Source organism: Lactuca saligna, chromosome 9, assembly GCF_052625555.1.
Source record: "Lactuca saligna cultivar CGN05327 chromosome 9, ASM5262555v1, whole genome shotgun sequence".
NCBI lineage: Eukaryota > Viridiplantae > Streptophyta > Magnoliopsida > Asterales > Asteraceae > Lactuca > Lactuca saligna.
In genome coordinates, this window is record NC_136425.1 from 82,068,732 (window position 1) to 82,086,442 (window position 17,711).

General features: G+C 34.8%; 2 protein-coding genes across 2 annotated transcripts; one reads left to right on the forward strand and one right to left on the reverse strand.

The window, feature by feature from the left end:
- The first annotated feature begins 236 nt into the window (after positions 1–236).
- On the forward strand, positions 237–2,608 carry LOC145017464 (double-stranded RNA-binding protein 6-like). The gene is made up of 3 exons (XM_078975495.1): positions 237–772; positions 1,389–1,608; positions 1,693–2,608. Exons 1-3 carry the CDS (start codon positions 527–529, stop codon positions 2,433–2,435), a joined length of 1,209 nt encoding a protein of 402 aa, XP_078831621.1. The 5' UTR covers positions 237–526; the 3' UTR covers positions 2,436–2,608.
- A 970-nt stretch (positions 2,609–3,578) lies between these two features.
- On the reverse strand, positions 3,579–6,678 carry DCP2 (decapping 2). The gene is made up of 9 exons (XM_078974259.1): positions 6,541–6,678; positions 6,265–6,433; positions 5,889–6,040; positions 5,679–5,806; positions 5,501–5,596; positions 5,256–5,408; positions 5,082–5,185; positions 4,911–4,978; positions 3,579–3,951 (listed from the first exon to the last, which is right to left on the reverse strand). The coding sequence occupies exons 2-9, from the start codon at positions 6,348–6,350 to the stop codon at positions 3,758–3,760; spliced, it is 981 nt and encodes a 326-aa protein (XP_078830385.1). The 5' UTR covers positions 6,351–6,433; positions 6,541–6,678; the 3' UTR covers positions 3,579–3,757.
- Positions 6,679–17,711: the final 11,033 nt, after the last annotated feature.

Genomic DNA, 17,711 nt, shown 5'->3' on the forward strand with positions numbered 1-17,711 from the left:
TTGTAAATTTATTGTAATGACTATATTTTACTAAATAGGTCTATAATTATGGAATAAAAATGTCAATTACGTCAAAGTAATGGTGTGTATAATGAAAAATTCCTGCATCCTAGAAGTAACCAGCGGTTCAGATTAGATCCTCAAAATGACAGTGGTTAAGCAAATGCACAAACATTTGAAAATCCGAGGTCCCCAAGTCAAGCAGTCAATTATCTTATCATGAGGGCGACCACTTCCTACCCAAATTTACAACACACTGTACTTCTTCCACTCTCTCTCTCATCACATCCTTGTTTTACTCTCTCTCTCTCTCTCTCTCTCTCTCTCTCTACACCAAACATATACATACAGATATATGAATATACATGCATTGTTAGTGAAATCAAAACCCTAGAACACATTGGATCGTGTTTGGAGAATCTATGAATCGGAATCTATGATCGGCATTATCAATCAACGGTTTGGTCGAAGCTAATCGGACTTGTTTTCGTAGCTTTAACGGCGTTTGATCTCAGAGAGGGAAGAGATGTATAAGAACCAGCTGCAAGAGCTGGCCCAGAGGAGCTGCTTTAATTTGCCGTCGTATACCTGCATAAGAGAAGGTCCAGATCACGCTCCGCGGTTCAAGGCGGCTGTTAATTTCAACGGCGAGACGTATGAGAGCCCTAACTACTGCACGACTTTGAGGCAGGCGGAGCACTCTGCCGCGGAGGTGGCTCTTAATGAACTTGCGTGTCGAGGTCCTTCTAATTCTTTGGCTGCTAGGATACTGGTGAGTCTTCAACACTTTCTAGGGTTTGTAAGTTTTAAACTTTTGGATTTTTTTTTTTTTTTCTTCAATTTCTATTTCTGAAATCGATGTTTCTAGTCATGATGACGGGAAGGTTTATTATTCTCAATTTAGAAAGTAAAACTCAACTGCGAAGAGGAGTGTTGTTTTCATTGTTTTTAAAAATTCTCTTGGGGGTTTCCTTTTTTAGTTGGCTTCCGATAGGATAAACTTGCGATTTTAGATTTGGGTATCATCAAGTTGATTTTTGTTATATGAGAACCCGTCTTTCTCGACCACCATTGATTTTCTAATTTATGGGTGCTAAGAGGCCATATTAGCTGAACATGGGGAAAATGTTAGAAATGTAAAAGGCTATGTGGTGTGCATTTGGGGATTCATAGAGTATGAGTATCATATGGCATTGATATGATTTTGAACATCAAATTAGGAAACTTTTAATGTCGATCTAGGAACTTCAAAATCAAAATTTATCTTTTGCTGCTCTCAACCATTACTGAACGAATACTCTTAGGCAAATCTATATGACATAAAAGGGAAAAAAAATCGATGGAAATGGCAAATGACATTATTGCCCTTAACTGATTTGTTGTTGCAGGATGAAACCGGGGTGTATAAGAATCTTTTGCAAGAGGTTTCTCAAAGGGTAGGGGCGTCATTACCAACATACACAACTTTTAGATCAGGCCTTGGCCATTTGCCTGTTTTCACCTGCACTGTAGAATTGGCTGGTTGTATATTTACAGGAGAACCAGCCAAAAACAAGAAACAAGCTGAAAAGAATGCTGCCATGTCAGCATGGTCTTCTCTAAAACTCTGTAAGTCATCCAATTTCTATTCTTAATTCTTAACATCATATGCATAATTACCTATTTAACCCTCTATATTTTATCCTCTTTCAGTAACACAGCAATCAGAAAGCTTGGCATTGCAAAAAGGAAACACAGAAGAGCAAGAGCATGTTATTGTGGCACGTGCTTTACAAAAATTCAGATTAAAAGCTAGAATGACTAATATACCCTTCCCAATCCGTTTTCCAGTTCCAAAACCAAAAACACACTCCACACAACCTCCTCCCTCCACAACTTCAAAAATCCTTCCTTTAATTTGCCCCAAAATGGCTCAAACCCGTCGAAAAGACAATAACGCCCCTCAAAAGCAATTTGGAGTTCCCACCACCAACGAACTGTCACCATCACCGTCACCGCCACCGCCACCGGACCACCGCGTGCACAAGTTTCCGGCGATCGGAGCCGCACCGTATATCCCTGTCCGGCACTTCCGGCCGACTCACTGTGGAATCGCGCCACCGGTGACTATCCGCAACACGATCCCCGTCTTCTCCGCTCCGCCACTTCCGCCGCCACGTATGGCCGGAGCACCGCCGCAGTTTGGGAGGCCGCCAGCTATGTGTGGCGGTGGAGGTGGAGCACCTCCGGTCACCATCCGACAGGCGGTTCCTGCGTTCTCGGGTTCTGAATCGAAGGAGAATGTTGGAGCTTCTGTGATGAAGCCGGTTGCCATGTCAGCATTAGTGACAGAAGATAAAGAGAGTAAAAGTAAATTAGCAGAGACTACAACAGGAAATGAAGAGGCTAGTATTAGCAAGTCGCTAGAGCCTGGATTTAAGGGGCTACAAATTTAAAGGGAAAAAAAAAAAAAAAAAAAGAGGAATCTGTTTTAGGATTTTGTAGTGGTCACTTTTTTTTTAGTTGGATATTTTGGGGCTCCTTGTTTTTGTGTTAATTAAGCTGATTACAGTTCATATTTGGATCAATTAAAACAAGTGGTCATTGATCGACGGGATGTTAATGCTAATGCTGTTTTTACTACTCGTATTATCTGTATCTGTACCGATAATCATTTAGAAATGAAAGTAAACATTAAGCTACATACACATAATGTAGCGAGTAACCAAAATCAAATTTCTGGTTTCATAAAAGATAAAACTACCCCAAGCCTATCAATATGAAAACATAGGGATAATCATTTTAAAGTGGCAAAATGCGTATCATAAATAAATATGTTCCTTTTTCAATTTCAACCATCACTTAAGGTGACCAAGTACCCATATCACATTATCCCCAAAGGATTTATATCTCTGATTTGATTAAGTAAATCCATATAAATTTCGGTTTTCAAAACATATACTCCAAATTAAATTCAAATACAATATGATTCAATCAAATTACAAATTAAATTCAAATACAATATGATTCAATCAAATTACAATTCAATTGATCGGTTTTTAAAAGACAGGACATTTTAAAGAATATATTACCTAAATCTTAGTCAACTTTATAAAAATAATTAAAATAACTTTTTAATTATGAAATAATTTATAAACAACAATTAAGAAAAAATGATTATAAATTAATATTTAATTGATTTAAGTTATTATACTAGATGATAAAAGTTTCTAATAATTAAAAAATAATTTAGTAAATTTATAAAAAAAAAAAGTTTCTAATAATTAAAAAAATAATTTAGTAAATTTATAAATAATTATAGATATATATTACACAAATAAAAATCCAAAGTAGTAATTCAATTTAACTTAAAATCAATCTAAAAATCTAAATATTCGAACCAAATAAATCAATCCAATCAACAATTAAAAAAGCCTGTTTTTTAACATTTACGTTTTAAAAATTAAAAAAAGCCTGTATTATTAACATTTACAACACTCGTTTTGATCACAATCAACAATTTCCCACTTCATATATGTTGACATTAGGTTAGACCAATTATGGTGCTATTTGGATCAACTAACAACCACAACACCACATAACCATCACCTACGCTTCAATTCCACCATTACCATATTTTAGGTTTCATACAGAAGCAGAATCAAAACAACATATCCATTCATAAAGCACCATAATAGACTAATAGTCTATACAAAATATACATACTCCTTGCAATTTACACCTTAATAGTTTTAGCAACAAAATAATCCCAACCAATTCACAAGAAGGCAATTTCAATGGCTTGCAATATGGGCCCACTATTGAATTGAAAGCTCCTGAAGCTTCGACCTGGGCCCACCTTTTCTGATGAATTTGAAACCGAAACCGAAACCGGGTTAGTGTTTGATGGAGTCTCTGCCATCACTAAATTGGTCCCTGAAGAACTCCCCCTCGCCTTCCACACACTCATTGCTTCACAAAACAAAATCAAGTCAATATAAAATAATTCTATATTTATTTAGGCTCTGTTTGGCAGACTAGCTGAAAAGCTAGCTGCTAGCTGAAAAGCTAGCTGCTAGCTGATAAAGGTTGTGTTTAGTGCATTATAGCTAGCTGATAAACTAGCTTATTTTTTGAGTTTTTTTAAATTGTCATGCTTGGCAAGCCAAAAAATAGCTTATACGCTAGCTTTTTAAAAAGCTACTTAGATTAGCATTTTAGGAGTTTTTTTTTTTTTCAAATATACCCCTTAATTAAATGTCCTTTTATGTTATTTTATATCTTTCAGCTAATTTTACCAAATGTTATTTTTGATAGCTAGTTTTTTAGGCTAGTTTTTCATTTAATAGCTAGTTTTTCAGCTAGTACGCCAAACATAGCCTTAGACTAGCTTTTTAGGAGCTTTTTAAAAAAAATTCCAAATATACCCCTTAATTAATTATAGAAACAAATTCTTTTAAATGTCCTTTTACATCTTTCAGCTAAATTTACCAGATGTCATTTTTTATAGCTAGTTTTTTAGTTATCAGGTAGTTTTTCATTTAACAGCTAACTTTTCAGCTAACAGCTAGTTTTTCAGCTAGTACGCCAAACATAGCCTTAGACTAGCTTTTTAGGAGCTTTTTAAAGTTTTTCCAAATATACCCCTTAATTAATTATAGAAACACATTCTTTTAATGCCCTTTTATGTCATTTTATATCTTTCAACTAGCTTTACCAAACACCATTTTTTATAAACTAGCTTTTCAGCTATCAGTTAGTTTTTTTAACAGCGAGCTTTTCAGCTAGTAAGCCAAACATAGCCAAAGTAACAACATTTGGTACAAACTAACTGATAAGTTAAGATTCAAATGTAGAACGACATAAAAAGACATTAGCAGGAAATAAGCATATAAGGGTATATTTGGAAAACTTATGGAGAGAAAATGAACCTCTAGCAGGTGTATCTGGTTTTGGAGCAATTGGAGGCTGATGTGAAGAAATCCATGATCTCAAAGACCTAATTGAACCCAAATTTCATAAATTAGTTGCAAGAAATAGATACATGAACATATAATCTACAACATATTTAACACATTTTTAATCCAAAACTTTTTACTTACTTTAAAAATGGAGCAACCATGTAAAGCTTAAGACCAGCTACACTTCTTGATATTACATCTCGATTTGCTGGTTGAAGTTCATCAAGCCTCTGCCATGCAATTTCCTGCAACACATTCAAAATAAAAAGAGTTTTTTATTTTTATTTTTGTTATGTAAATCAAAAGATTACTTACACTGATTTCTTTTTTGGTTTGAGGGGCAAATGTGGTATCATCTTTCACACCTCCAACTATGTAAAGTCGCACCCTTTGTGGCCCAAATGTCATTTCAATGAACTCATCTTTGTTAATAAGTTTTGAAACATTAAATCCTGTTTCTTCAAGAACCTGTATCCAATCAAAAAGAAACATTCTTCAAATCTTGAAAAGAGATTATATTAATATTATGCAAGACACAATGATTATTTTATTTTATTTACCTCTCTGATTGCACAAGCATCATCTTCCTCATCTTTGTTCTTTTTCCCTCTTGGAAAACTCCAACTTGTTCCTTTCCATCCTTTTACTAGTACACACTGCATACACAGCATATATCAAGGATCAAAGAAAAAGCTATATCCAAAAGAAAGATTAATATATAAGAAAACATAAACATACCCTTTCATATGTTTGATCCAAAATAATTGCCCCTGTTACAGGAACTCGAACCTTGTAGGATGTGAAATCTTTGAATATGTCATCTATATGTGGGACATAAGGCTTTAGAACATCACAACTGTTGAACACTATTACAGGTTTAAGGAAGTCAAGAAATAGAGATTAATATCATTAAGAATGAAAAAAAAAAAAAATAGTAGTGAAGGATACTTAAAGAGGTAAATTCCTTAAGAGTGAATGACTTTAAAGATGGATTATTTTCTACAGAATTGTCTTCGTAGAACCAATGTGCATACTCCACAAGAAACAAGATCCTCTCAAATGATTGTTGATCTTCTTTGGGCACATTCAGAACAAAGCGACTGTAATTTCAGGAGAAAAGATTATTAGGGTTCATTGTAAGAAATTCGAATGCGTGAATTATAACTTAACTGAAACAAACAACACTACAAGTGTAAGAAATACAAAAATGAAACGAATCCTAAAGCTGGGCATCAGTTTTCAAAACCCTAATTTTAATTCCACAGCATGAAATTCAATCTGATACAGAAACAAACTATATGCATACATATATTAACATGGATACCTGCAGAGATCGTCGAGGAGTTCTTTAGGAGGGATGCCGTCTTTCAAAGGAGCACTCGAAGATCTAGGAAGCCCAGCTGACGACATTTCTTTTACTCTTTTCTTTTTGATTTCTTTATCGAGTAACAACTACTACTAGAAGTTATAGTAATTAGTCGGATCGAAGAACCCTAGAAAGAAAAACACAGCACCTGGTGAAAATTGGGAAGTTGCTGCAGATGGAAGTGAGAGAGAAAGTGAAAGAACATGAGGGTAAAAGGGAAAATGAAACCCTAACTGGATGGAGTAAGTGATTAACTGATGAACACGATGAAGATCAAGAGGAGCTCTTGGGATTATTGAAGAGAGCTCCCCTCTTCAATTTGGGGGATTACTTTATTAAATACAATAATAATTACTTCTTCAAGCACTACGTTCTAATCATCTTTCAAACGTGTATAGGGGCGATGGCGGATGGGGTTGAACGTGGATTCACAATCTTAAATATCGAAAATGATCTTTAAAGTAACATAAGTAACATAGTTTTCGGTTTTTATATTTTACTTACTGTTTTTTACATTTTCAATTATTATATACGATTAGTCATTTTTTTTCCTTAAATAAGTTCGGTAACTTATTGTTTTGTAGGGATGTTTGCTGTTTGGATAAAACTGAATTGTCCAATTGGATAATTTGGATTAGACTATTTGGTTCGGATATTCGGATTTTTGGATTAGTTTTCAACAAAACTGAATTATTATTTTTGATTTTGGATTGGTTTTGGTTTATAAAATAAGAACCAAATAGTCCAAAAAAACCGAATAACAATTGGTTATGTTTTTGTTTTGAATATATTTATATTTATTTATTAATTTTATAATTTTTTTAAATAAGTTCAAATGGTTTTATCTGTAAAAGACATTAATATGTACTTTCTGTCAAAAGTTTTTTATCTATTAAATAATAAACTATAATATGTCTTCTTAGTGGTTGTTTATAAATCTTAAATCACAAGTAAATAATTTGTTTTTGCTTCTTCTGTAAAATTAGATCATATTATAATTATATGTCCTTTGAAAATGTTATGGTTTTTGAAAACCGAATTATAAAAACCGATCCAACCGAATTGTAATTGGATTGGATTTGAGTTTAGTTTGGACTATTTAGATCCATATTTTGAAAACCGAAATCCATTTGTATTTACTTAATTGGATCGGATCGAACCGATCCATCCAAACAAACACCCCTATTGTTTTGTACACATTGTCATTATAACCGATTAGGTTCTTAGTTTGTATACATTTAATCCTTAATGTTTTTATACAAAATAAGTCTTTGTTGTTTTTGTATATATTCAGTCATTATGATAAGTTTCTTCAGGTTTGCTCATGTGACATCCTACGTAGAATAATAATTAATGAGGTGTTTTCATATGTGGGTCGTCGGAATACTGAAATCATGTTTTACTTGCTCTGGTTTTGGTAATAGCATTGTACTATTAATATTAGGAACTATGATAATATAATATCAACTATATTTAATACTAATATAAATTTCATTTAATTGTAATACCAACTACAATACATCAGGTGAAGGAAATACATTAGTCATAATGAGTTCAATTGTTGGATATATGTCCACATACATAATAGTTGGTTATACTATTAATAATAATAATAACAAAATCCTCTTGAGTTACACATAAGGACATGAAATGATGGGTTTTCTAAGTTACAAAAACAATGTATTTGTAGAATATCACATAAACACCTATAGGTACATGCAAACTAAAAAGATCTATGACATTTTCACTATTATAGCAACATACTTTATAAAACAATACTTCTAACCCTATTGTAATCGAAAATTACAAGTAAGAAAACATACATTTGCTTAAATTTAATTAAGGCAAACAAGTCTTCTTGAAATCTCCTTGGAAAGCCTAGCTCCAATAGTATGGTAACATTTAATGTGTCACATCAAAATCCTAGGAAACCTTAGGATGTAATATAAGGGATATGGGAGATGTAGAAAATCTAGATTTTATATATGTGAGGTGTAGAATCGGTTGTCATAAGGCTTATGGCCATTTATATAAATGTCAGATAATCCATAAAATCCTATATTTGAATTTAAAATAATAATATTGTAATCCAATACATATCTAGATTCCTTATTTGATTAGGAGGCTTCTATGACCCTTCTAGAAGAGCCTTAAAACTAGCCACCCTAGGAAGGTTATGAATTCTCTTATCTACTCAACTTTTGAACAATTACAGTCCAGTCCATATACCTTTAATTAATTTTAATTAACCTAAAATTAATTTCATATTAAGTCTTAATTAATTATTATTATTTTCACTTTATATATTAATCATATAATATATTAATAAATCATTCTCTCTCCCTCTCTCTTATGATCAGTCCAAGCTATTTCCTGATTATGAATGCAATCCAAAAAACACTTAATTTTATTTTGTAAATTATACAAATTTAGTTAAGACCTTAGACACCCTAATCCAACAGTCTCCCACTTGTATAAGTCGCCAACTACATTTGCAAGTATAACTTTGAATAACCAGTAAAGTGTGATTTTCAAAGACACGGTAAAGTGTGATCTTTGTCTTTTTACTCCCTTAAAAATTTTCTTTGAGAGTATTCCAGATTTCCTTAGCAGATTTACAACTTCTGACATAGTTGTAAACAACTGGAGGCAATGCACCACGCAACTCCCTCATACATATTTTCTCATTCTTCTTTAGTCTTTCAGTATGATCATTAACAGTTTGAGATGTAGCAAATGAACCAATATTTTGAACATTCCTTGGTGGAAGATTGTTTCCATCAATACAATCCCAAAGTTCTTCATCCAGTCCATTTAGATAATCCTCCATGTGATCAACCCATTGATTATAATATTTTGGAATAAGCATAGGAATCTTAGTTGAAGATACTAGCATATGAGAAAAAGATGTCATGGTGTGCATATTGAAATTCACCATTGATGTATAAATGAATTCTTAGAAATACTTCAGAAATTTGATAATTAAGAATTGAATTGTTCAGAAAAAGCAAACAAAACACTCAATTAAACAAACGAGTTGCAGAATTGAATCACAATTGAAGATCTAAGATGAAATTTAATATCAAAAATGCGGAAACTTTTGAATCTAAGATAAGACTCAAAATACGATCGATACAAGATGAAAATCAGATCACTACAGTATGATTCCTGCTCTGATACCAATTGAAGAGGTCTGTTAATCGAGTAATGAAATGAAATTAGAGTACTACAAAATTATGAACATCGAGAGTAAATATAATCTTGTTTCAGCTCGATTATGCTTTCGAATATAGAGAGTGTTTTGTCACACCCCCAAACCAAGGATGACGGAAACGTTCGGGGGGAAGGACTTCTTGGGCAGTATCATAACAATGAATATAATAGCGAAGAAAGCAAACACAACCATCATAAATATAATTTAAAATGTTACATCGTTGCACGAGTTACATGTTTCCAAATAAATTACATTATGATGACAAAATAAGTTTTAAACTTAACGCCTTAGCGTCCCGTCCTCAAAAGCAGTTAATTACCTGTTCGCTGATTTCCTGAGAATACAAGTAGTTTTGACAAAGTGTCAACAATTAAGTTTGTGAGTTCATAAGAGCTTTATTTGAGAAAGAAGTCATTTTCCTTGTAAAAGCGATAGAGTATGGTTCCAGAAAATCCAATATTTTCTTTATAAAATGTGTAATGAAAGCTCCTATGTTATGCAATAATGTATCCTAGAAAGACCTTTAGTTTTCCTTCTATAATCTCCAATGTATATAAGTTATATAAAATTAAAGTTAAATAAACCGTCGAATGTAATGGGTCTGCCTTAGGCCCACAACCAAACAAGGAACAAGAAATAAGGCGGGCCCACCAATTCTAAGTTGATCGCGACTAAATTTTATATAACTCTAGCATATACACTTAATAACTATAGCTGAAAACTAACAATTCTAGGTGGAATGTAAAAGATCGAAAATGTAATAGTGTTTTTCATACTAATTATAGTCTAAGTAAGTTTAAATGAATGAAATCCTCGTAAATTTTATGTTTTGTTAATACTTCATGTGATTTATTATAACCATGCTATGACCTAGATGGCATGTGCCGACGTTCTTCATGCGTCAAAAATGTTATGACATTTGTCACCCGTAGACCTCGAGGTCCTACTGCAGCTAACAACAAGCTGTGGGGTGTCAATCCCAATATAGATCTATACACAACTATCACACTCTCCCTACAAGAGACTTTGGTTACAGTACAAGACTTAAATGCATCACTTGAAAAGTACCGTGAAGCAATGTCTCACAAATTAGTCATTAACGGATTTACGTGTAGTGAAATGAAAACCCTTTCTTGTATTGAATTGAAACATAAACTATACCTATTATAATTTATCAAAATGTTTGTTGTAATGAAAACCCTTTTTGTGTAAATGAAACCTTTAGTACTGAGTTTGTAGCATAAATGAATCATAAACTATACCTATTACAGTTTATCAAAACGTTTAAATGCAATGGATATAACTTTGTTTATTATAGTTAATTACTATATTTGTAAAGGTAAAAACCCTTGTGTTTTCTGATATATATACCTTTTTGTCACACCCCCAAACCAAGGATGGCGGAAACGTCTGAGGGTGGATGACTTCATGTAGAGTATCACAACAATTAGTATAATAGTGCTCAAAGTAAATACAACCAACACAAATATAATTGAAAACGTTACATCAAAGCACATGTTTACATGATTCACATCAATTACATTATGATACAAAATGAACTGTTTGACGATTTATCGTCCCATCCTCAAAACGTTGTTGATTTCCTGTTTTCACTGAATTCCTGAGAATACAAGTAGTTTTGAAAAGTGTCAACACAAAGGTTGGTGAGTTCATAAGAGATTTCGTTAGAAAAGTAAATCGTTTTCCTTGTAAAAGCGTTAGAATATGTATCCAGAAAATCCGATATTTTCTTTAAAATCTGTGTAATGTAGTCTTATGACTGAAGACCAAAATGTATAAGTAACCTTTCTTATTAATAGAAAATGTTATGTATTTAAATGGACATGGACGCTTTTGAATTAAATGAAATTTCTGTACGTTCTCATGTTTGTTAATACATTATATATATGTAGTCCTAAATTAGAGGACCGAGTAATAACAAGTATTGACCATACTTAAAGGTATAAATGTGGTTTCAAATGATGTGTAGTCGTAACTACCAAAACCAAAAGTGTACAGTAAAATCTGTACTCATAGAGATAAAAAGGGATTTTAAATCGACATAAAACTCATTTAGGTTTTAAAAATAAAATCCCGTAAACTTATGGATTGTTATATCCTATGTGAGTCGCTATAATCATACTATGACTATGTGAACCTGCCACGACGTTCTCAGGCATCGCGAAAACTGAAATGACATTTGTCACCCGTAGACCTGCAGGTCCCACTGTAGCTAGCAGCAAGGTGTGGGGTGTCAAACCCAATATAGATCTATATACAAGTATCACGTTCTCCCTCAAGGAGATTCTGATTATAACTACCAGGAATTATATCCCGCACTCGGACGTACGGGGAGAGAGAGAGAGAGAGAGAGAGAGAGAGAGAGAGTCTCACAATATAGGATAACAAGTTTACGTGAAATGTGTGTGAATATAAATCTTTCTTGTATGAATGTACCCTTTTTGTACGAGTGTGTTGAGTGATGTATCATAAACTATACCTATTATAGTTTATCTAAAATGTATGTAATATGTATGAACTCTTTTATGAAAATGTATTAGTGTTATGAATTTGTCAAACTACACCTTTATAGTTTAATATACGTGTTCTAAAATGAATGACTAATATTTATTATGAATTACTTAGTTTCAGTTCATGATGACAAACTAACAAGGAAACACATTCAATAATTAGAACTTATGATTATACACTTTGCTCAACATAATACAAAGTGTTATGATATTTACATGTTGTTGGCTAACTTTAGCCATTCTGCCCTGTTTTGGAAAAATCATAGAAAAATCATACGAAGTCGAAAACTAGATCCGTAAATTCTGAGAGTTCAAAAAATGTGTCTAGTTTACTCATAATTTTTATCACGATTTTTAACGACCTCCAACTTGGATGAAAAAGTCCATAATCACAGACTGGTCCGGGTTGTTGTTTGAAATGATAGGCAGTTTTGTAAAAATCACCATAAATTGTAGAAAAATCATATGGAGATGTGCAAAGATTCATTTTAAAGCTAAAAACTTGAACTATTTGCACCTTGTACAGTTTTTTAAACAAAAATGTTTAAGATGCCCAAAACAGTCCGTGAATGGAGTTGAACTTTTCTGATGAAGGCTGTTAGAAAATTTTAGTTATGTTCTTAGTGTTTTAACTTGTATTCCCCCCCCCCCCCTGAAAACTTGAGAAAACATGAAAATGTAGGGGTATGAACTCACCTTGAGTGATTTCAGTAGATAAGTGTTGAAGAAGAGAAGTGTTCAAGCCAAGAACACTTGAAGAATCACTTGAAGATTCGAAGCTCTAACACAAATATGATGGAGTTTGTGTAAGATATCCATGATTTGAGTGGAAATAAGTGAGATAATTATAAGGAGAATGGATTATGCTTACCAAATGTGGAAGAACACTTGATAATCAGCCTTGAATCTCGAGTTTGGTGGAGAAAAAGTTTGAGAGAAAAGTGGTGTTTGATACTTAGTGAAATGAGAGAAAATGAGAGAAATGAGGAGAGAGGATGTTTGTTCCAGCTCTAAAAACGTGGGAATGGATGGAAAATGAGTGCAAGGGGTATTGATGTGACTTAGGTAAGGTGGGGAGGTATGGCTGGTCATGGAGTGGGTGTGGGGTGGTTGCTTGTGACATTGGATAAGGCAAAGTCAACACTCCACCTTTAATAATTCACCCATTTGATTTTTATTATTTAGATAATGATTTTCATCAAAATATGTTTAAATTATGAATATTTAGGGTTTATTATGTTAAAATATAATTTCTGGAGAAAATCCCGCTTTAAAATCACGAAAAACGGGCTTAAAATGTTAAAAATATCAAAAATGGGCTAAAAGTGACAATTTTCCGAATTCTGGCCGAGGTTCGGCCTTCTGATGCTGAAACCGAGAGGAGGGAGGGTAGAAACCGAGAGGGGAGAAGGGAGAGAGCAGGAACCAAGAGTGGAGAAGAGAGAGGGCAGGAACCGAGAGGGAAGAAGAGAACAGAGAGGCGCGAAGAGACAGAGAGGAGAGAAGGAGCAGAGACCGAGAGGAGGGAAGACACAGAGAGGCGGAGTAGAGACCGAGAGGAGGGAAGAGACAGAGAGGCGGAGTAGAGACCGAGCGACCAGAAGAGACAGAGAGTGAGAAGACAGAGACCGAGCGACCAGAAGAGACAGAGAGTGAGAAGACAGAGACCGAGCGACCAGAAGAGAGACCGAGGCTCGGTCTCGCATGCCTCAGCCAACAGAGGCTCGGTTCTGGTCCTAAGAGGCCTCTCTTCTTGGTTTCGGTTCCTAAAGCCTATTTTTATCGTTTTCGCCCCGTTTTAAGCCGTTTTTGACCCGGTTAAGGGTCGGAATGACCCGAATGATTCTAAAAAGTTACGGGAACTATTTGAGGGAGATTTGGGAGAGATTTCTCATACTTGGAGAGATTTGGGAGAGATTTGACATTCTTGGAGAGATTCCTCATACAAAGAGATATTTAAGAGAGGTTTCACATACTTGGAGAGATTTGGGAGAGATTTGACATTCTTGGAGAGATTTCTCATACAGAGAGATATTTGAGAGAGATTTCACATACTTGGAGAGATTTGGGAGAGATTTGACATTCTTGGAGAGATTTATCATACAAAGAGATATTTGAGAGAGATTTCACATACTTAGAGGAATTTCAAATAGAGAGAGATAGAGTGAAAACGATTGAAAGAGGTTTCGAGTGTGGCATTTGTGAGTGTCCGGCTTCGCAATGCTCGGTTCGTAAACCCTGTTAAGCCTTTTTTAAGAATCTTACACACTCCCGATGAGTATGCAACATTGTTTTATCGGTTTGGCTCGCCACGTACCACAGTTTTAGGTTAAGGAGATCTAGGTGTTCACACTTTTTGCTTTATGATTTCTCATTAGAATAGAGAGTTATGTAGAAGTTTCATAGTGTAAATTTTAGTACTCACGGGCAAATTGAGTCAAACGGTTTGACTTGCTGACTTTAGTTGACTTTGTCTTGACCGAAATTTGACGGTTGTCACACTTTTACTAAGGTGAAATAACATGTAATATATCAACATATAGTTACATAAAAGTACACACCTTTCTCAGCAAGTTACAAGGTGTAAATGAATTCGTTAACTATTTTTCTAATTTTAGCTTTTATGTTCCTGTTCTTAGAAAAATTATAAAAAAAAAATCATGAAAAGTCGAAATCAAAATCTGTAAATTCCGAGATTTATAAAATTTGTCTAGTTTGTTCATAAATTTTATTATGATTTTTAGTGACCTCTAACTTGTGTGAAAATTTCCATATTCACATACTGGTCCGGATTTGTTCTTGAAATAATAGGCAGTTTTGTAAAAATCACCATAAATTGTAGAAAAATCGTATGAAGATGTTCAAGTAGCCATTTTAAAGGTTTAAACCTGAAATATTTTCATATAATACAATTTTGAAAACTAAAAAGTTTAAGATGTTCAAAACAGTCTGTGAATGAACATTAACTTTTGTGTTGAAAGCTGATGTTTGAGTTTAGTTATGTTGTTGATGTTTTAACTTGTATTCTCCCCCTAAAACTTGAAGAAAACATGAAAATTTGGGGGGTATGAACTCACATTGAGTGATTTCAGTAAATGGATGATGAATAAAAGAAGTGTTCAACTCAAGAACACTTGGGAGATGCTTGAAGATTCGAAGATCTAACAACAAATATGACGATATTTGTGTAAGGAACCCTTGATTTGAGTGAAGAAGTGTAAGGAAATCAACCGAGGGATGAAATATCTTACCAAATTTGGATGAGAAGCCTTATAACTCTTGGAGAATTCGAGATTTTGGAGAGAAGAGTGAGAGAGAAAAGTGTATTTTGCTAAAAGGTGAAGTTGTTGGTGATTTTTAGAAAGGTGTAAGAGTGGTTGACTCTTGGTGCATATGTGTGTTAAGGCAACTTGTGGGGAAAGGTAAAAGTTACAAAGAGTGGGTAATGGCTGATGTGAATAGTGACACAAAGCATAAAGCATGAATAGTGAATAGAATGTGTCGTAGCTTTTGGGAAAAGTCAATGGACTCAACTTTTGTACTTTGCCTTAACTCTTAAGAAAAGGTGTGGGTTTAATACTAAAATCCTTAGGATAAGTTTATTTTATGACCTTAGAGTGTTAAAAATAATAAAATATGGCTTCATACGAAAATCCCGTGCGAAAAGCATCGAAAACGGGCCTAAAACAAAGTCGTGGTTGAAAATCGGGTGAAAGGGGCGAGAATCCGAAGTCAGGACCCGAAATGGGCCGAAGTTAGAAGTGAAATTCGAAGGGCCTGAAATCAGGCTTCGGTCCCGAAACCTCCCACTCAAACTCACGCTTTGGAACCGAAGTAAAACACACCCGAAATGGAGCGAAACTGGACCTTAGGCCCGAACTGGACCTTCGGCCATATGCAGCTTCGATCCGAACTGGACCTTCGTGTTCGGTTGATGTAGAAGGTTCGGTTCTAATGTCTTTTTCTTAGGTTTTCGGTCCTATTTGGCTGTTTTTCATATGAACTTCCTGTTTCGAGCGGCTTTTCACCAAGTTAAGTGTCAGGATGCCCTAAATTATTATAAAAGGTTGAAATAAGTTTTGAGAGAGATATGGAAGAGATTTTAGGAGAGATCTGAGAGAGATTGAGATTGATAAAGAGAGATTGAAAGAGACTTCATTTGTGACCTTTCTGAGTTCTTAGCTTCACAACGCAAGGTTCATAAACCCCGTTAAGCCTCATTATGAATGTTATACGCCCCCCAGGGGCATGGGATAATGTTTTATCGAGTAGTTTCATCACTTACCTCGATTAGGGTTTAGAATTTCTGAACACATGACACTTCTAAGTGATACTTTATATTAACATAGCGAGTTGTACAACAGGAAACATAATGAAAACCCTAATACATGAGGGTTACCTGAGTTTACCGGTTTAACTTGTTGACTTTATTTGACTTTGACTTGACCGGAAATTGACGGTTGTCACATGTTTAGACTGAATACTAGGTGAAAATTCTATCTAACTCTAAGTATCAACCCCTTATAGGAGAAATAGAAAACATACAAAAAATACAAAGGACTCAACATTACAGTTTCAAAACCAAAATGCCTTTGTAAATAACATTACATAACACCATGAACATTACATAACTTTCGACACCTTAGAACCAACTTCGACTCCTACAGTGAGTCCAAAAGGCATCACCACAAACTCGTAGTGCCCATAACGAGTCCTAAAGGCCATTTTCTGGATATCCTCATCAGAGACTCTCATCTGATGATATCCAGATCTTAAATCAATCTTGGAAAACCAAGACGCTCCCTACAACTGATCGAACAGATCGTCGATCCTCGGTAGTTGATAGCGGTTCTTGACCCTCAGCTTGTTCAACTCCCATTAATCAATACACATCCAGTGTGAACCATCTTTTTCATGACAAAAAGGATCAACGCTCCCTACTGTGAGCTACTTGGTTTGATAAAACCCTTCCCTAACAGCTCATGGAGTTGTGAGGATAATTCTTGCATCTCCGGTGGCGCAAGGCGATAAGGTGCCTTGGCAATAGTCGCTGCTCCCAGAACCAAATCAATCCATAACTATACCTGCCTCTCGAGAGGCACACCCAGCAACTCCTCGGGAAAAACATCCATAAAAATTGCACACTATCGCAACCTCGGCGATAGAACTCGGCCTCTTGGTAGGAACTCGTGTATTTGTTATGTACGAAAAAAAGCCCATACAACCCTGTTCTAGACTCTGTCTCGCTTGGGCAGCAGAGCAGAAAGCTAATCCAGATTGGGTACCCTCACCGTACGCTATAAGCACTCCCATACTAGGGTCTCTCATTGTCACCATCTGACATTCACAGTCGATCACTGCTCCGAACCGACTCAACCAATCCATGCCCACGATGACACAGCCATCACTCATCACAATCGGCACCCGATGTATCAGAAACTCAATGCCAAAGATCTCCAGTACACATCCCCGAAACACATCAGTAGCAAAAACCGCATGCTCATCATCTATAGAAACTCTCAGAGGTCGACTCAACGCCTCACGTTAGATACTAATGTGACGACTAAAAGCTAAAGACACGAAATATCGACTCACACCCAAGTTGAATAACACCAAAGCATGTACAAAACTCACAGGAAAAGTACCTACATATAACACAT